Raw genomic sequence first — 20846 nt, 5'->3', positions numbered from 1 at the left:
CTAGCCTCTTCTAAGACATTCCTATTCATACACTGTCTTTCTACCTTTATTGTACCCTGTGAATTCTGGATGGTTAAAACAATACCCTGTATTTTGACATCTGTGTTCATTTGGTCTAATTACTATAGACTGGGCCTAAATCAAAAGGGCTACTCCTCATCAAGCTGTAGTTGAGGCTTGCACTGGTTTTGTGATGACTCCTATCAGTATTTTCTCTTTTATGCAGTAAGCTGGGCGGTCTTTCTGTCCCTGCCGATGACAAGTGGAAGGCCATCTTCGAGGAGTGCTGGAGGCAGCTTGGTTGTGACGCACCAGGAAAAGGAGAACTGCAGAAGGCCTGGGACAACATTGCTGTGGCCATTACCACAAAGAGGCGCCAACAACAAGACAGGTTTTGTTTTTCTTATTATTCTACATTGTACAATTCTGCAATTCCTCCTGTAAATAATGAATTACTGTATTTTTCGGACAATAAGACGCATTTTTTTTTAATAATAAAAACTCTTCCTAAAATGTATGTGCATCCCATAGTCAGGAGACAGCTTCTTGTGATGGAGGAGAATGCTGACACAACGTCTTCCCTGATAAGAGACAGCCGCCCTCTCTCCTCCTGCTTCACATTGATCTATGCAATCAGTACAGAGCAGGAGAGGAAGCTGCCGAGCACAGAGGCTGCACGTCCTGACCAGCCAAAGGACCTTCCTCCCAATTGACTCAAGGACCTTTCAGGTCATGTGATCAGTCACATACCTGGAAGGAACTGTGAGGTGTGTGGGTGTGAAGCAGAGATTTGTGCATATGTAGCAGAGCTGTAATAATAATATATTTTATAATATTTAAGTGGTGAAAAAAAATTCTGAAATTTGTAAAAGAATTTTTGCTTTTGTCTCCATTTTTTGAGACCTGTAACATTCTCAATTTCCAGCATCTGTGGCTGTGTGATGGCTTTTTTTTTTTTCCTCTTGTTACGTCATTTACCGATCAAATTAATTTGATTTTATATTTTGATCGGTCCACATTTCTGAACGTGGCAATGCCAAATGTGTATTTTTTATTAATTTAGTTTTTATCATTACTTTTTAAGACTTTTTTTTTCACTTTGTATAGTATTTAATAGTCAAAGCTGCGATCGGCTGATCACCTGTGGTATACAGAGCAGTGCTGATATAGCAAAAATCACAATTGCTCACAGGCAGCGTTCACAGGAGTATCATGACGACAGCCACAGGGATCATCAGCTGACCTTGTCTGACATGACAATCCATCGGCGACCTGCGGTATCGTGACTGATGCGTCTATCAATGACGCTCTTCCTTTCAGCATGTGTTAAATGCCACCGTCAGCGACTGACAGCGGCGTTTAACTAGTTAACTGTGGGTGGATCTTTGATTCACCCGCGGCTGTTGGAGGCACTTGATGGCTGGTTAAATTAGCTGTCAGTTGTTGAAAGATGTGGGCTCAGCATGTGAGCCTGCATGAAAGGCAGGGACATGTACAGTCCTCAGCTGTGAAGGGATTAAGAAGGACCTTTGGACAATTTTGGCATGTTAAACTGGGCACGGCCTTTTTTTTTTTTTTTTAAATATATTTATCTTTGTTGGATTTATTAGCTAGTATAGTTTATATACTATCTTCCACGTAGACCAAGGACTTGTTAGTATAGATTGTTTACAAGTGCAGGAGGGTAAGAGAAGAGAGGTTTGTGCCATTAGTCTTCCGGGAATCCTTCAATGTAGTATTTGTAGTCAAAAGTATAAATTAACGAGCAATATATCCACATATCTTCTACTAGAACCACATCTACAAAACAGAAAAGTTTCTTTGTCTGCAGGCAATAAAGATGAGTCCAGCAATATCTTTACTCGGTCAGTCCATTTCTGTTACTGAGAAATCTGCATTTGAATTGACATCGAAATGACGCTGAAGAACTATTTGTAGATCTTAAGCCTCTGTCACTCCAGCTCTATTCTCTATCCAATGCTGCCTTCTCCTGCATGACTGATGGCTTGTATCCCTGAAGTCGCACAGAATAGTGACTTTTAAGTCAAGCGGGAGGATCCGATGCTGGGTGGGGAATAGAGCTGGAGCGACAGAGGCATCAGATCTACAGCCTCATTGCATAGTAATTTAAATGCTGATTTCTCAGGAACGGACTGGACATGTAAACGTATTGCTGGACTTGTCTTTGAAAGAGCTGCATGCACCTTTTGAATAGTTTTTAGAGGTGAAATCCTGCTGACAGATTCCTCCTGCAAGCCCTCTGAACACTACATAGAGACAAATTTATCGAGGACTGACAGCAAAATGCTTTGTATCCCAGTCACATGCTCTGATGGACCATTTTCTCTGACGCCTCATTGGGGACACAGGACCATGGGTGTTATGCTGCCTATCCATAGGAGGACACGAAGTAGATGCAAAAGCATAGCTCCTCCTCTGCAGTATACACCCCCTGGCCGGGCCAGGCAGTCTCAGTTTTAGCTTAGTGTCTGTAGGAGGCACTTCCTTTCAAGGTTTGTTATTTTTTGAGGGCGACAGTTTCCTTTTGGGACCGATCTCCCACTACCATCAATGGGCGGGAACGTGAAGTGTTGCCTACACGTACCCCCTCCCGCGACGCTGGATCCTGGGCTGGATGACGGGTTCCATAGACACCGATTTTCCAAAGCCCAAGGTAGAGGCCTGTGCCCCTATAGCCCAATTCCTCAGCCCCTCTCTGCAGGCTCTGAGTTGAATATGGCATCAATTCCTCAGCCCCTCTTTGCAGGCTCTGAGTTGAATATGGCACCGTTGTGACCGGATACAGCAAGCTGACTCTGCTATTATCACTGCCTGGATTGAAGCAGTGTTTAAGGTGAGATCCCCCCTGACTGGTTTCCCAGACAAAGGGAGAAAAGGCTGTGCAGGAAAGGCTCCCAGGGCTGAACATACAGTATTTATTATGAGAAAGTCCCTGGCTAATGCAAGGAAGAGAGCCCCAGGAATCCTGAACACACAATGTTAACTTTTCCCTAGCTTGCTGGCTGGAGGAGGGGGAAGTCCCTCCTGTTTGCAAACTCCTGCAAGGATAATTTCCCGGTGGCAGGGGGTGGCTAGAGAATCACAGAGCTCAGGGACTCATGCTGTTTATTATCTGCTGTGTTTATTTGCTCTTGCAGAAAAGCCGGCTGATAACCACCAGTGACACGCTGTGTGCTGACTAGAGGGAGAGGGAGGAAAACTATCAGAAGCTCCTTTCCCGCCATTTTTTACTACCCACAGCAGGGGGTGCACACTGACTACTTCTTCGCGCTCTTTTAGCGCTAAGCCCCGCCCCCCGCGGCTGCGATAAGCCCTGCCCCCCCAGGAAAGCATGGGAAGATCTCCAGCCGTCGGCTGATTCTGGTAAGGTGCTGCTCACTGTAGCTCTGCTGAGCATTGCTCCCCCTCCTAGCATACTCCTATTAGGAACATGCAGAATTCAAAAGGCACTAAGAGGGCTAAGGCTCACATAGTCTACTATTCAGCCTGCACTGCCTGCCACGTTGAGTTACCACGTAAACACACCTCTTCTCTCTGTGAGTCCTGTGCCCCTATAGCCCTCCAAGACCCCCCTGCCACCACCGCCGCAACCGTCAGCCCAGAGCCTAGGGCTCCCAGCCCACCGGAATGGGCACAGTTTCTGTCCCAATCCATGGAAAAACTGTCACCGAACCTGGTGCTGGCTATGCAATGTCATCCTCCACACTCTTCTGGGTCCCTGGACGGAACGCAGCCTGAGGATACCCCTATGGAGGATCCTTCTGAGGTAATCCGGGCACATGCTTCACCGGTTGCAAGGATCAGGAAAAGAGCACACGGCCGGGTGTCTCCAGCGGGCTCTCCCTCGGGAGCACACAGGGCAGGCTCTCCCACACGCTCCACGGCTTCTGAAGAGCTGGAGGAGGGAGAATTCTGTTTGTACCAGGAGGATTCCTTGGTTTCAGCCTCCCCAGATGATCAAACTGCAATAGACTCCCTTATAGCAGCAATCAACCAAACTCTGCATGTGGAGGATCCCCCATCCACTACCACTGACCATGCGGTCTCCTTTAAGAGGGCAAGGAAACCCCAAAAGGTTTTCGCTGATCACCCTGAGTTTCAGGATAACCTCACAAACCAAAGGGAGAAGCCTGACAGGCGCTTCGGTAACCGAAAACTTATGGAGTCCCGGTACCCTTTTGCCTCACCCGCCCCTAAGGGCTGGGGCGATTCGCCCTCGGTCGACCCCCCCGGTCTCCCGCCTTACCACAAAGACGCTCCTGTCTTTACCCGATGGTTCCTCCATCAAGGACCCGACAGACAGGTGGAGCACCTCGCTCGCTCTGCTTTTGAGGCTGCGGGTTCCTCCCTCTCGCCCTCCTTTGCCTCTGTGTGGGTCGCAAAGGCGATCTCGGTCTGGGCAGAATCCCTTACCACTTCGCTTGAGGAATCCCAGTTCACTCATACCTTCACAGAGGTAACAGCTCAAATTGCCGCTGCGGCGGAGTACCTCATGCAGGCCTCCATGAACGCTGCTACCCGCGCAGCGTTTGCCGCCTCACATACCATAGCCATCCGTAGAGCTTTCTGGCTCCGACAATGGCGAGCGGACTCTGTCTCCAAGAAGTCTCTCACGGGCCTCCCCTTTTTCCAGACAGATTGTTTGGCGAATGTCTGGACAAGCTTATTTCTGACGCCACGGGAGGAAAGAGTACCTCCCTCCCCCAGCTGAAGTCCAGGACGTCCTTCACCAGACGTCCACAGTCCTCGTTCCGCTCCTTTCGGAACTCATTGGTTGGTCGACACCCCGTGCTGTCCACGCCACTAGCCGCGGACTACGCAGGGACCGACCTTCTCAGCTCTCCCCGAAACCTACTTAGTCATGGCAGCCTAGACCGAAACAGTCCAGGACTAGGGAGACTCGGCCACGACGTTTTCCCCCCTCATGACTCCTTCGGCGCCCTGGAAGACACACTCATTGTAGGAGGTCATCTGCGGCTCTTCCAACACATCTGGGCTGCCGCCTCAGACGACAAATGGGTGCGAGACCTTGTGTCTTCCGGTTACCACATGGGGGTCGGGTCCGAAATTCTGAGTCTGTTCTAACAGCAGGAGTGATAAAACCTGTCCCAGACGACGAGAAGTTCGGGGGTTTTTATTCCAACCTCTTTGTGGTCCACAAAAAGGATGGGTCAGTTCGACCCATCCTGGACCTCAAACACCTAAACAAGCATGTGCACATACGGAGATTCAGAATGGAGTCCCTAAGGTCCATTATTGCATCCATGGTTGAAGGGGAATTCCTCGCATCCATAGACATCAAGGATGCGTACTTGCACATACCCATCACCCCAGATCACCAAAAGTTCCTCCGCTTTTCAATTCAGGACTCCCACTTTCATTTCGTAGCTCTACCCGTCGGCCTTGCCACCGCACCAAGGGTCTTCACCAAAGTCATGGCGGCCGCTATGAGCGTCCTTCACGCCAGGGGAGTGGTCGTTCTCCCTTACTTGGATGACCTCCTCATCAAGGCCCCCTCCTTCCGCGACTGCTTAACCAGTGTACAGATCACTGTGGACACCCTATCCCGCTTAGGGTGGCTACTGAATCTGGACAAATCATCCCCGGTCCCATTATGATCCATCACCTTCCTGGGCATGTCCCTAGACACCCGTCGGGACTTGATCCTTCTCCCTCAGGACAAGGCGATCGCTCTTCAACAAGCGGTACGCTGCCTTCTACGTCCTCCGTCTCGCTCCATTCGATTCAGCATGTAAGTGCTCGGCAGGATGGTGGCGGCTATGGAAGCAGTACCCTTTGCTCAACTGCACCTCCGCCCACTGCAGCTAGCTCTTCTAGCGGCCTGGGACAAGAGCCCCTTCTCCCTGGACAGACATCTTCACCTGACGCCTTCAGTCAGGTACGCACTCCGCTGGTGGCTTTGGTCCTCATCCCTATCGAAGGGGAGATCCTTTCTCCCAGTGAACTGGCTGGTCCTGACCACGGACGCGAGCCTCCTAGGCTGGGGAGCAGTGTACCGGCACCACACTGCTCAAGGACGTTGGACGCCTGAGGAGTCTTCCCTACCCATAAACACCCTGGAACTCCACGCGATCTTCCTCGCGCTCAGAGCGTTCTGCCCTCTGCTAGCGGGTCGTCAGATTTGAGTCCAATCGGACGATGCGACAGCTGTAGCCTATATCAATCGGCAGGGGGGCACCCGCAGCAAAGCAGCTTATATCGAGGCCCACAAGATCCTCAGCTGGGCCGAATCGACGGGATCAGTGATATCAGCGGTACACATACCGGGGGTAGAGAACTGGGCAGCAGACATTCTAAGTCGCCAAGGCCTGGCCGCCGGAGAATGGTCTCTCCACCCAGATGTGTTTCTACACATCTGCACTCGCTGGGGCACACCAGACGTGGACCTAATGGCCTCAAGGTTGAATGCAAAGGTACCAGAGTTCATAGCCAGGTCACGCGACCCGCAGTCCATCGGCGCGGATGCTCTAGTCTGCTCCTGGCACCACTTCCGCCTGCCTTACATATTTCCACCTCTACCCCCTGCTGCCGCGGGTGATCAGGAAGATCAAGGCAGAGGGAGTCCCGGTGATACTGATAGCACCGGACTGGCCCAGGCGCGCCTGGTACGCCGAATTAGTACAAATGCTCACAGACGCACCGTGGCGTCTTCCAGACATCCCAGACTTGCTGACCCAAGGGCCCATTTCCCATCAGAACTCCAGAGCCCTGAAGCTGACGGCATGGCCATTGAGACCTGGGTATTAACAAGAGCTTGATTCTCCCCCGCAGTTATTTCCACCATGATCAGTGCCCGAAAGCCTGCTTCATCCCGATTTACCACCGCACGTGGAAAATCTTTCTTTCATGGTGCAGAGAAACTAACGCCCAGCCTATGCCTCTGGCCATCCCCAGAATTCTCGACTTTCTACAGTCTGGCTTGCAAGCGGGGTTGGCTCTCAGTTCCCTTTAAAGGGCAGGTCTCAGCGCTCTCAATCTTCTACCAATGCCGCCTGGCTCAAAAAACGCAAGTCAAGACCTTCCTCCAGGGCGTTTCCTATCTAGTTCCCCCGTACAAACGGCCGCTGGACCCATGGGACCTCAACCTCGTTCTGGACGGTCTCCAGAGGTCTCTTTGAACCCCTCAAGGAATCCTCCCTTGCTCTTCTTTCCTGGAAGGTAACATTCCTGGTGGCAATTACGTCCATCAGACGGGTTTCGGAGCTAGCAGCACTCTCTTGCCGCGAGCCTTTCCTGATCTTTCATCAGGACAAGGTGGTTCTGCGCCCCCTTCCGGATTTCCTTCCAAAGGTTCTTACCCCGTTTCATTTGAACGAGGACATTGTTCTGACTTCCTTTTGTCCACACCCAGTTCATAGGGTGGAAAGGTCTCTGCATTCGTTAGACCTCGTCAGAGCTCTCAGATATTACATATCCAGGACAGCCCCCTTTAGGAAAACTGACTCTCTTTGTTCGTCATTCCTGAGGGGCCTAAGAAGGGACAGGCAGCTTCAAAGGCGACTCTGGCTCGCTGGATTCGCTCTGCGATCCAGGAAGTCTACCGCCTGCAACTCAAGCCCTTTCCTAGTGGGCTGCGGGCTCATTCCACACGAGCAGTTGGCGCTTCATGGGCCATTCGGCATCAGGCTTCAGTGGAACAGGTGTGTAAGGCTGCAACCTGGTCTAGTCTACATACTTTTTCAAAGCATTACAGAGTCCATACTCAGGTTTCAACTGAGGCAAATCTGGGTAGGCAAATTCTGCAAACTGCAGTAGAGCACCTCTCTCAGTAGGCGCTCCAGGCTGTCTGGGACTGGTTCCTAGTTCTTGGGTTGTGTTGTCTTCTTTTATGTTTCCCACCCATGGACTGCTTTAGGACGTCCCATGGTCCTGTGTCCCCCAATGAGGCGTCAGAGAAAAACGGATTTTTGTGTACTCACCGTAAAATCGTTTTCTCTTAGCCATCATTGGGGGACACAGCACCCACCCTGTTGCCCTGTTGGGCCTTGGATCTTTCAGTACCTTATTTGGTTTTGACTCTTCTTTTCTCATGTTCCTCTGTTGAGAAGTTTTTTTACTGCTTTTTTCTCCTACTGCTTGTGTACTAAAACTGAGACTGCCTGGCCCAGCCAGGGGGTGTATACTGCAGAGGAGGAGCTATGCTTTTGCATCTACTTAGTGTCCTCCTATGGATAGGCAACATAACACCCATGGTCCTGTGTCCCCCAATGATGGCTAAGAGAAAACTATTTTACGGTGAGTACACAAAAATCCGTTTTTTTTTTAATTGAGGTTTAAACAAATTGGTGCATGATAAAATATTTACCTTTTATTTTGCCACAGAAAATGGAGACATATGGAATGGAAAATCTTAGTTACTTACCGGTAATGGGATTTTCATGAGCCCATGACAGCACCACCTGAGAAAGAGGTCCGCCCCTTCAGGACAGGAAACCCACTGAAATAAAAAGGCGGTACCTCTCTACCGCTTCAGTTGGTTTACAGAGCATGAGAGGCACGTCCAACAAAAGGTTAATCGTACCACCACCCAAGAAAAGGAGAACAATGTGTACACCATTATCACTAACATTCCCCAAAGGGTGCCCACAACCAGTGAATAGGGGGGGAACTAAGGGTGCTGTCATGGGCTCATGAAAATCCCATTACCGTTAAGTAACTAAGATTTTTCCCCATCGCCCATGACAGCACCACCTGAGAGATTTAAAGAGAAACTACCACCTTAGGGAGGGACCACCGCTTGTAACACCAGTCTCCCAAGGACAGGTCAGTTGTGGAGGTTAAGTCCAGCCTATAGTGGTGAAAGAAAGTAGAAGGGGACGACCAAGTAGCCGCCCGACAGATCTGCTCAATAGAGGCATCCGCCCCTTCAGCCCAAGAGGTAGAGACAGATCTCGTGGAATGCGCCTTGACCCCCCCCACCCCTAGGAGGAGGTGTGCCCTTGGCCGAGTACGCAAGGGTAATAGCATCCCTAATCCATCTAGCAAGGGTGGATTTTGTAGCCCCTCTGCCCTTAGAAGCCCCTTGGAATCTGATGAACAGCGACTGAGCCCTCCTCCATTCCCTAGTCCTGTCTAGGTAAGTGACCAGGGCCCTCCTGACATCTAGAGTGTGTAGCCTGACCTCTTTTGCATTATGCGGGGGATCTGGGTGTCCCGTCAGGACAGGAAACCTAAACTGAAGCAGTAGAGAGGTACCGCCTTTTTATTTCAGTGGGTTTCCTGTCCTGAAGGGGCGGACCTCTCTCTCAGGTGGTGCTATCATGGGCGATGGGGAAAAAATGGGGGGGCATTTTTAAATTTAAGGGCCTGTAACATGTATGTATATTTGTGGACTATACTGCTGGTGTTTTGACATTGTGTAATCTCTGTTACAGTCCAGAGCCATTAAGTCGATCACATACACAAATGCTGGAGAGTTTGGAGCGAATTCCACAACACAGCGGCACTTTCACCATGGAGAAATATGAAAAGATCAAGTCATATTTAATAAATGTAAGAACTTTTGTATTCATGCCTGTTACATGGGTATGTTTGGAAGGTTAGTCTGTACTGTACATAAGTAAATTCTAGCCATCATACCTACCTTGTTTCCCCATAAATAAGCCCTAGCAGGAATTTTGTAAGGCTTAAATATAGGCCCTACCCCGAAAATAAGCCCTGGTCTTGGTTCAATAATGAAGTGTCCATGCGCCTAAAAAATACTGCAGGACACTTCATTATAGAAAGCAGACGCCCGCAAAAGTGAGAAGAAAGACTACTCCACAATCATACTCACCAGACCCTGAAAGGGAGCGACCTGTGGTGGAATGCATCAAGGACCTGTGGTGGAGCACATCAAAGACCTGTGCTAGAACGCATACGCATCAGATCGCGCACGCAAAATCACACCTCAGATGGCAAATAAGCCCTAGCGCATTTTTAGGAGGCTCTGCGCTGGGGCTTCAAAGAAATGGAGGCCGGAGTCAGCCCCTGCGCTAATGAGCGCTTGAGCGGAGATCTCCATTTGTGCATGTGCAGACTCTGGGCGCCATTATTTGAAGTACTCACCGCCCAGATGCCCGCCAGTTGCCCAGATGCCCGCCCCACAACCCCGGCACAGAGCAGCGCCTGCAGCACAGCATTGTCCCTACCTCCTGTGACCCATCTCCCCCACCCTCCGGAAAGCTACATTCGGATTTTAAGACACACCCCTCATTTTCCTCCCAAAGTTTTGGTAGGAAAAGTGCGTCTTCTAATCTGAAAAATACAGTACTTTATATTGTTTTTACCATTTTGACATGTTAGAAAGTTGCTCAAATTTACTAATGCTTTAAGGTTAACACTTAACAGCTGCATCTTGTCTTTCCCACTCCTCATCTTGCTTGCATCTCTAGGCTTGTGAAACCCCAATGCATCAGCTTGGCCGGCTAGTGGAAATGTTGGTGGCCGTGTACAGGATGACCTATGTAGGAATCGGTGCCAACCGAAGACTCTTACAGGAAGCTGTAAGAGAGATCAAGTCGTACCTGAAGCGGATATTCCAGCTGGTGAGGTACAGCAATAATTTCACTCTTATTAGAATTATGGATGTAGTTAAAATGTGATTCAAAACCTAAAAACTGTGTTTCTCTGTCGCCTCATTGGGGGACACAGGACCATGGGTGTTATGCTGCCTATCCATAGGAGGACACTAAGTAGATGCAAAAGCATAGCTCCTCCTCTGCAGTATACACCCCCTGGCCGGGCCAAGCAACCTCAGTTTTATCTTAGTGTCTATAGGAGGCACATCTCTGCAGACTACTGCAGCAAGAATTTTTTGTTTTTAGAGGGCGACGGTTCCTTCGGGGACCGATCTCCCAAAACCATCAACAGGCGGGAACGCGGAGTGTTGCCTCCCCGTACCACCTCCTGCGACGCTGCTGTTACTCACTGGACGACAGGTCTCATGTCACTGATTTTCCAGAGCCCAGAGCAGATGAAAACTTCCTCAGCCCCTCTTGCAGGCTCTGAGTTGATATTCGCTCCGCACTAGCGTGACCAGACTGCCATCTCCACAGGAGCTGAGGTGAGAATTCCGATTTTTCCAGAGCCCAGAGCATTCCTCAGTCCCTCTGGCAGGCTCTGAGTTGATACACGTTCTATGACCGGGCACAGCAGGCGTCAGAATCTGCACACTGGCTCCCTGACAGGAAACTGGAGCAAAGGTTACACTGACTGGATGCACATGGGCTGAGATTTGGCTCCCTGACAGGAAACTGGAGCAAAGGTCACACTGACTGCAATCACAGCCCATGTGCATCCAGACACCTGCAGAGCATTCCACCTGTGGCGGGGGGAGGGGACAACTCCCTGGACTAAGTGCACCCGCAGCTGCGGTACACTTATAGAGGTTTTTCTGTCCACCATTGTTGTACAGGGCTGGAGGGGGGAAGGGGAGTCCCTTCCCACCATTTTTTTGTTTTATTATATTTTCTCATGCCTTCTTGTCAGAGCTAAGCCCTGCCCCCTACGACACTCGATAAGCCACTCTCCCTCACGAAAGCGCGCGTAACCCTCCTCACACAGGATCTGCAGAGCATTGCTCCCTCTTGTTGTGATCAGAGCCTGTGGGCGTCTCTCAGAGCTGGCTTCCTCCTTCCCACAGGAACTGTGACGCAGGAGGGGGAAAGGGTCATCAGGGTTCTGGATGAGTTATAGCCTCACTTACATATTAACTCTGCAGAGCATTGCTCCCTCATTACAATCAGAGTTTGAGGCTCATCAGCCAGGGGCTGCAGTCACATGTTTTATGCCCTGCACAACTACAGCAACAACTATAAGACTACTAATGTATCCTGCCACGCTGAGCTACTAGGGGATGATAGCACCTCTTCCTTCTGTGAGTCCGGTGCCTTGGTTCCCCCCCCCCTCCCTGCCACCACCACAGCAACCGCTGCCAGCCCAGAGCCTACGGCTCCCAGTCCCCCAGAATGGGCACGGTTCCCAGAACCTGGTGCTGGCTATGCAACATCGTCCTACACCCCTCGGGGCCCCTGGACAGAACGCAGCCTGATGACACCTCTATAGAGGGTCCTTCTGATAAGAATCAGCCCTCTGCTTCACCGGTTGCAGATCAGAAAAAGGGCATGACCCCCATGGGTCTCCCTCTGGGGTTCACAGAAGGGGTTTCCCACATGTTCCGCGGTCTCTGAGGAGCCGGAGGAAGGGGAATGATGTTTGTACCGGGATGATTCCTTGGTTTCAACCTCCCCGAGCGATCAAGCTGCGATGGACTCCCTTATTGCAGCAATCTACCAAAACTCTGCTTGTGGAAGATCTCCCATCCACTACTACTGACCCTGCGGTCTCCTTTAAAAGGGTGAAGAAACTTCAAAAAAAAAAAGCGCTTTTTGACGCCGCTTCGGTATCCGTAAACTCATGGAGTCCCGGTACCCCTTTGGCTTGGCTGTCTCTAAGGGCTGGGCCGATCCGGCCTCGGTGGACCCTTACCCGGCTTCCACATGCCTGTAGGACCCTCCTGTCTTTTACTTGATGGATCCTCCTTCAAGGACCCAACAGACAGACAAGTGGAGCAGCTCGATCGCTCTGCCTCGAGGCCGCGGGTTCCTCTCCCCTTCCGTGTGGGTCGCACAGGCACCAGGACTACCAGTTTTCCTCAGATCCTCACAGATGTAACTGTTCACATTGCTGCGGCGGCGGAGTACCTCATGCAGGCCTCCCTCGGCGCTGCTACCTGCGCAGTTATTGCCTCCTCAAATACCATAGCCATCCGTAAGGCCCTCTGGTTCCGATAATGGAGAGTGGACTCTGTCTCTAAGAAGCCTCTCACAGTACTCCTTTCCAGACCGATGGTTTGCCGATCGTCTGGACAGGCTCTTTTTTTTTTTTTTTTTTGTCTGACGCCACGGGAGGAAAAGAGTACCTCCCTCCCCCAACTCTAGCCCAGGATGTTTTTTACTAGACACGCAGGGCCCGACCTTCTCAGCCCTCCCAGAGTCCACCTCGTCCTGGCAGTCTAGACAAAGACCGAGAAGTCTCGTCCTTCTTCATCTGGGCCGCCGCCTCAGACCACAAATGGGTGTGATACCTTGTGTCTTCCGGTTACCACATTGAATTCTGGACCCGATCCCCTGGTCAGTCTTTTCTCTCAAAAACCCCCCAAACGCTTCAAAACACCGTGAGGCCTTTTCCTCAGCAATCCACTCCCTCCAAACGGCGGGGGTGATGGTACCTGTTCCGGACGGCGAGAGTTTCAAGGCTATACCTATCGTGGTCGCCAAAGAAAGACTGGTCAGTTCGTCCCATCCTGGACCTCGAACACCTGAGCAAACATGTGCACGTAAGGAGATTCAGAATGGACTTCCTAGGGTCCATTATTACCTTTATGGTCGAAGGAGAATTCCTTGCTTCCCTAGCTATCAGGGACGCGTACCTGCACATACCCATCGCTCCAGCTCACCAAAGTTTCTCCGCTTCGCGGTTCAGGACTTCTTATTTTCATTTGTGGCCCTACCCTTGGCTCTGCCACAGCACCAAGGATCTTAACTAAGGTCATGGCGGCCGCCATGAGTGCCCTTCACGGCAGGAGAGTGGCTGTTCTGCCTTGCTTGGATGACCTCCTCATCAAGGGCTCAACCAGCGTGCAGATATCTGTGGGCACCCTATCCCGCTTAGGGCGGCTTCTAACTCCAGTCAAATCATCCCCGGTCCCGTCAAAATCCGTCACCTCCCTGGGCATGTCCCTGGACACTCTTCGGGGCTTGATATTTCTCCCTCAAGTCAAGGCGACCGCTCTACAACAAGCGGTACACTGCCCTCTACGTACTCCTGTCACTTCATACGATTCAGTATGAGAGTGCTAGGTACCAGAGCGGCGGCTATAGAGGCAGCGCTGCTCGCTTAGCCACACCACCGCCCACTGCAGCTTGCGCTTCTAGCTGCCTGGGACAAGAGCCCTTTTTCCTTGAACGAACTTTTCACCTGACGCCTTCAGTCAGGTATGCGCTTTACTGGTGGCTTCAGTCCTCTTCCATATCGAGAAGGAGTTTTTCTCCCCCAAGTGACTGGCTACTCCTGACCACGGACGCCAGCCGCTTAGTCTGGGGAGCAGCATACTGGCTCCACACTGCTTCGGGACGTTGGACACCACAGGAGTCTTCCCTTCCCAGAAATCATCCTGAAAATCAGCGCGATCTTCTCGCGCTCAGGTCATTCCCCTTTTCTGCTAGCAGGTCGTTTGATTCGGGTCCAATTGGACAATGCAACAGCTGTGGCCTATGTCAATCAGCAGGGAGGTACCAGCAGCAAGACGGCTTATCTCGAGGTCCTCAGGATCCTCACCTGGACCGAATCGACGGGGGTTTGTGTTTTCAACGTTACACATATCGGGAGTAGAAAACTGGGTGGCGGACCTTCTAAGTCGCCAAGGCCTGGCCGCCAGAGAGTGGTTTCTCCACCCAGAAGTGTTCCCACACATCTGCACTCACTGGAGTACACCAGACGTGGAATTAATGGTGCTCTACAAATAAATAATAATAACCTAATGGCCTCAAGGTTGAACTCAAAGGTACCCGCGTTCTTAGCCAGGTCACGTGACCGACAGTCCATTGGCGCGGATGCTCTAGTCTCCTGAAGTCGTTTCTGTCCAACTTACATGTTTTTCGCTTCTGCCCCTGCTGCCGCGAGTAATCAGGAAGATCAAGGCAGAAGGAGTCCCGGTGATACTAATAGCACCGGACTAGCCCAGGTGCGCCTAGTATGCTGAATTAGTACAATTGCTCATGGCGCCTCGTAAGCATCCCAGACTTGCTGACCCAAGGGCCCATTTCCCATCAGAACTCCAGAGCCCTGAAGCTGACGGCCTGGCCATTGAGACCTGGACTTTAAAAAGAGGGAGATTCTCTCCTGCGGTCATCTCCACCTTGTACAGTGCCCGAAAGCCGGCCTTCATCCCATATTTACCACCGTACGTGGAAAACTTTCCTTTCCCAGTGCAGGAAATCTAATGTCCAACCTATGCCTCTGGCTATCCCCAGAATTCTTGATTTAATTTTTTTTGCAGTCTGGTTGCAAAAGGGGTTGGCCCTCAGCTCCCTTAAGGGGCAGGTTTCATCTCTCTCAATATTCTATCAATACGCCTAGCTTGCAATCCGCAAGTTAAGACTTTCCTCAAGGGTGTTTCCCATCTAGTTTCCCTGTATAAACGGTCGCTGGACCCATGGGACCTCAATCTCGTTTTGGACGGTATCCAGAGGTCCCCTTTTGAACCTGTTAAGGAATCTTCTCTTGCTCTTCTCTCCTGGAAGGTAACATTCTTAGTGGCGATTACGTCCATCAGACAAGTTTCGGAACTGGCATCACTCTCTTGCCGCGAACCCTTTCTGATCTTTCATCAGGACAAGGTGGTTCTACGCCCCCTTCCGGATTTTCTTCCGATGGTTATTTCCCTGTTTCATATGAACAAGGACATTGTTCTGACTTCTTTTTTGTCCACACCCAGTCCATAGGGTGGAAAGGTTTCTACATTCGCTAGATCTTGTGAGGGCTCTCAGATATTACGTACCCAGGAAAGCCCCTTTAGGAACATAGACTCCTTGTTCGTCATTCCTGAAAGGCCCAAGAAAGGACAGGCAGCTTCATAGGCAACGCTGGCTCGCTGGATTCGCTCTGCGATCCAGGAAGTCTACCGCTTGCAACTTAAGCCCATTCCTAGTGGGCTGCAGACTTATTCCACGCAAGCAGTTGGCGCCCCTTGGGCCATTAGGCATCAGCCTTCAGTGGAACAGAGGTGTAAGGCTGCGACCTGGTCTTGCCTACATACTGTTTCAAAGCATTACTGAATCCATACCCAGGCTTCGGCTGAGGCGAACCTAGGTAGAACAATTCTGCAAACGATAGCCAGGAGCGCCTACTGAGATAGGTACTCCACTATCTGGGACTGGTTCCTAGTCCTTGGGTTGCGTTGTTTGTTTACCCACCCATGGACTGCTTTAGGACGTCCCATGGTCCTGTGTCCCCCAATGAGGCGTCAGAGAAAAACGGATTTTTGTGTACTCACCGTAAAACCGTTTTCTCTTAGCCATCATTGGGGGACACAGCACCCACCCTGTTGCCCTGTTGGGCCTTGGTTCTCTCAGTACCTTATTTGGTTATGACTCTTTTTCTCATGTTCCTCTGTTGAGAAGTTTTTACTGTTTTTTTTTTTTGTTTTTTTTTTCTCCTACTGCTTGTGTACTAAAACTGAGGTTGCCTGGCCCGGCTATGGGGTGTATACTGCAGAGGAGGAGCTATGCTTTTGCATCTACTTAGTGTCCTCCTATGGATAGGCAGCATAACACCCATGGTCCTGTGTCCCCCAATGATGGCTAAGAGACAACGATTTTACGGTGAGTACACAAAAATCGTTTTTTTTATTTTTTTCTGTTGATACTTAATAAAGACACATAATGTAAATATATTTTAAACAAATGCCACAATAAAAAATGTTGGGTTTTTTTTCCCCTTCGTAGTTATTTTGGATTCAGCAAGGGCTCTGCAACTTTATAGACTATTTTAAATCTTGATTTAATTATTTTTTTTCTCCTGCTAAACGTATTCCAGATATGTTTCAAACAAAACTGCCATGTTTTCTTTTTCGCTCCTAATTGGGAGACCCAGACAGTGGGTGTATAGCTACTGCCTCTGGAGGCCGCACAAAGAACTACACTTAAAAGTGTAAGGCCCCTCCCCTTCTGGCTATACACCCTCCCGTAGGAGTACAGATTCCTCAGTTTTAGCTTTGTGCGCAAGGAGGTCAGACACGCACGCATAGCTCCATTGTTTTTAGTCAGCAGCAGCTGCTGACTATGTCGGATGGAAGAAAAGAGGGTCTATACAGACTCCCAGCATGCTCCCTTCTCACCCCACTTATGTCGGAGGTGTTTGTAAGGTTGAGGTACCCATTGCGGGTACGGCGGCAGGAGCCCACATGCTGATTCCTTCCCCATCCCTTTTTACAGGGCTCTGGGTGAAGTGGGATTTACCGGTCTCCAGGCACAGAGACCGTGCTCCATCTACAGCCCCTGGAGAAGATGCTGGATGGAGCGGAGTACATCAGGGACATGGCCCTGCTTCCTCAAGGTACTCTGTGTCCCCGTGTATCTGGCGCTCACACCGCAGCATGCTGGGTGTTGTAGTGCGCCGGGGGACATCAGCGCTGCGGCGCCTGTGCCATGGCCTCATTCAGCTTTGCTGAAGCAGGCACATTTATGGGAATAGGCTGCGCCGGCCGCTGGGACTGCGGCGCGGCTGGCACTTGTAGTGCGCCGGGGACTTCAGCGCGGCCTGCGCTTTTACGGCGGCCGCGCTGATAACTACAGTCCCCGGCTTTTGCGGCCTGCTTCCTTTCGTTCCCGCCCCCAGACCTGCCAGTCAGGAGAGGGGCGGGACGCTGCCCACGTCTAGAACTCGGTCGCGCCGGCCGCTCGAACAGCGGCGCGGCTGGCACTTGCGGTGCGCCGGGGACTTCAGCGCGGCCCGCGCTTTTACGGCGGCCGCGCTGATAACTCGAGTCCCCGGCTTTTGCGGCCTGCTTTCGTTCGTTCCCGCCCACAGACCTGCCAGTCAGGAGAGGGGCGGGACGCTGGCCAGTGCATCAGCGCTGAGGGCTGGAGTCGTTTTTACATACTCCAGCCCTCACAGTCAGCACAGAGGGGACACTGTTCCCGCACTTTTGTTTGGGAACTCCCACGGACCGCCCCTCTCCACAGAAGCCGGCAGCCATTCTTGCTGACACGCTGAGCTGCAGAGGGGAGCCGGGGAGACCCAGACAAGGCATTCTGCAGCCTCTTACCCGCTGTTCAGCGGGCGGTAAGCAGCCCTCAGGGCTCACCCCCTCTTGTGCTCGTAGTATTCTTAGTATTTTGTTTCTACAAATACTTTGTACTGCATAGCGCTGGTCGCCCTTTGGCTATAGACTCTCTCACATGCAGAGAGCCAGCAGCATGTCGCCCGTAAAACGCAAGGGTGCCAAGGCACAGACATTGTATGCTTCCTGCACCGCATGTGGGACTTTTCTACCGGCAGGCTCCACGGACCCCCATTGTGTGCAGTGCTCGGCCCCTGCGGCGCTTGCACAGTCGGGACCTCTGCTGGACGTGTCCCAGGGTGTACCACCTGTGAATGCTGTCCAGGTGACAGGAACTGAGTTTGCAGCTTTTGCTGACAGAATGTCTCTCACTATGTCACAAATTCTTGACACATTGCGAGCTAGGCCTGTACTTCAGACCACGGACACTGTGCATGTATTGCCCCCTGGTCCCCCTCAGCTCCTAGCTCCGGGACGGGCATCTACGCCTCAGGGTGAAGACTCTGACTCGGACGATGGCCCCGGGCAGCCTAAGCGGGCTCGTTATGACGGGCCCTCACATTCATCTCAATGGTCTGGATCCCAGCGGGATGAATCTATGGGTGATGAGGCGGACTTAACTGATCAGGATTCTGATCCTGGGACCGCTCTCAATCTAGATACACCAGATGGTGACGCAATAGTTAATGATCTTATATTTAACATCAATAAGATGTTGAATATTTCCCCACCAGCTCCTCCTGTAGAGGAGTCAGCTTCGCAGCACGAGAGAATCCATTTCAGATACCCTAAGCGTACATTAAGCACTTTTCTGGACCACGCTGACTTCAGAGACGCAATCCAGAAACCCCACGCTTATCCTGAAAGGCGTTTTCCTAAACGACTTAAAGATACACGCTACCCTTTTCCCTCTGAAGTGGTCAAGGGTTGGACCCAGTGTCCAAAAGTGGATCCTCCAATTTCCAGGCTTGCAGCCAGATCCTTGGTTGCTGTTGAAGATGGAGCGGCACTTAAAGATGCCACTGACAGGCAGATGGAGCTCTGGCTGAAATCCATCTATGAAGCGATTGGAGCGTCATTAGCGCCTTCTTTTGCGGCCGTATGGGCACTCCAAGCTATCACGGCCGGGCTTGCGCGAGTCGACTCAGTCACACGTGCATTTGCCCCGCAGGTAGCACCATTGACCTCGCAAATGGCGGCATTCGCGTCGTACGCGATTAATGCTGTTCTTGACGCTACAAGCCGCACGGCAGTGGCGTCAGCCAACTCAGTTGTTTTGCGTAGGGCTCTGTGGTTGAGACATTGGAAAGCAGATTCTCATTCCAAGAAATGCTTAACCAATTTGCCTTTTTCTCGTGACCGATTGTTTGGAGAGCGTTTGGATGAAATCATCAAACACTCCAAGGGTAAGGACTCTTCCTTACCGCAACACAGACAAAACAAGCCCCAACAGAGGAGGGGTCAGTCTGGTTATCGGTCCTTTCGAGGACAGGGCAGGTCCCAATTCGCCTCGTTAAAAAAAGACTCAAAAGGACCAGAGACGTTCAAATTCTTGGAGGTCTCAGTCACGCCCAAAAAGACCAGCCGGAGGAACCGTTGCCAAAACGACGTCCTCCTGACTTGCGGTCTCCGAGGCCCACACCCGCGGTCGGTGGGAGGCTGTCCCACTTTGGCGACATTTGGCTAGCAAATGTCAAAGACCGTTGGGTGAGAGATATTCTATCTCACGGGTACAGGATAGAGTTCGGTTCTCGTCCGCCAACTCGTTTCTTCAGAACTTCTCCACCACCAGACCGAGCCGATGCTCTGTTGCAGGCGGTGGCCGCTCTAAAGGCGGAAGGAGTGGTGACCTCCGTCCCTCTTCAGGAACAGGGTCACGGTTTTTACTCCAATCTGTTTGTGGTCCCAAAAAAGGACGGATCGTATCGTCCCGTCCTGGATCTGAAGTTGCTCAACAGACACGTAAAAGTCAGGAGGTTCCGGATGGAATCCCTACGCTCCGTCATAGCCTCAATGTCTCAGGGAGATTTTCTAGCATCAATAGACATCAAAGATGCGTATCTCCACGTGCCGATTGCACCAGAGCATCAGCGTTTCCTACGTTTCGTCATACACGACGAGCACCTACAGTTCGTAGCGTTACCCTTCGGTCTGGCAACAGCCCCCCGGGTCTTCACCAAAGTCATGGCAGCAGTAGTAGCTGTTCTGCACTCGCAGGGTCACTCGGTCATCCCGTACCTAGACGACCTGCTTATAAAGGCATCCTCTCAAGAAGCATGCCAACACAGTCTGAAGGTGGCGCTAGACACTCTCCAGACTTTCGGGTGGATTATCAACTTTCCAAAGTCTCATCTAACCCCGACCCAATCTCTGACTTATCTTGGCATGGAGTTTCATACTCTATCAGCGATAGTGAGGCTTCCACTGGACAAGCAGTGCTCGCTACGGACTGGAGTGCAATCTCTCCTTCAGAGCCAGTCGCACTCACTGAGGCGCCTCATGCATTTCCTAGGAAAGATGGTAGCAGCAATGGAGGCAGTCCCGTTCGCGCAGTTTCATCTGCGCCCTCTCCAATGGGACATTCTGCGCCAATGGGATGGGAAATCGACGTCCCTCGACAGGACTGTCTCCCTCTCTCAGACTGCCAAGGACTCTCTACGTTGGTGGCTTCTCCCCAACTCATTGTCACAGGGAAAGTCGTTCCTTCCCCCGTCCTGGGCAGTGGTCACGACAGATGCGAGCCTATCAGGGTGGGGAGCGGTGTTTCTCCACCACAGGGCTCAGGGGACGTGGACTCAGGAAGAGTCCACCTTGCAGATCAATGTTCTGGAAATCAGAGCAATCTATCTTGCCCTGCGAGCCTTCCAACAATGGCTGGAAGGCAAGCAGATTCGGATTCAGTCGGACAATTCCACGGCGGTGGCGTACATCAACCACCAAGGGGGAACACGCAGTCGCCAAGCTTTTCAAGAAGTCCAGC

The 20846-nt window shown here is 51.4% G+C and overlaps 1 protein-coding gene across 1 annotated transcript in view; it reads left to right on the top strand.

Moving 5' to 3' along the window:
* The window catches only part of ALS2 (alsin Rho guanine nucleotide exchange factor ALS2), a 195351-nt gene that overhangs the window by 151967 nt on the left and 22538 nt on the right, over positions 1–20846 (top strand). Inside the window, exons 25-27 of the mRNA XM_075317602.1 lie at positions 227–391; positions 9417–9534; positions 10416–10573. Coding sequence (XP_075173717.1) covers positions 227–391; positions 9417–9534; positions 10416–10573 — 441 coding nt within the window. The remainder of the gene's footprint in view (positions 1–226; positions 392–9416; positions 9535–10415; positions 10574–20846) is intronic.

Source organism: Anomaloglossus baeobatrachus, chromosome 7, assembly GCF_048569485.1.
Source record: "Anomaloglossus baeobatrachus isolate aAnoBae1 chromosome 7, aAnoBae1.hap1, whole genome shotgun sequence".
NCBI classification, from domain to species: Eukaryota; Metazoa; Chordata; class Amphibia; order Anura; family Aromobatidae; genus Anomaloglossus; species Anomaloglossus baeobatrachus.
Note: the sequence above shows the minus strand (reverse complement) of the source record. Positions and strands in the feature narration are given on the sequence as shown.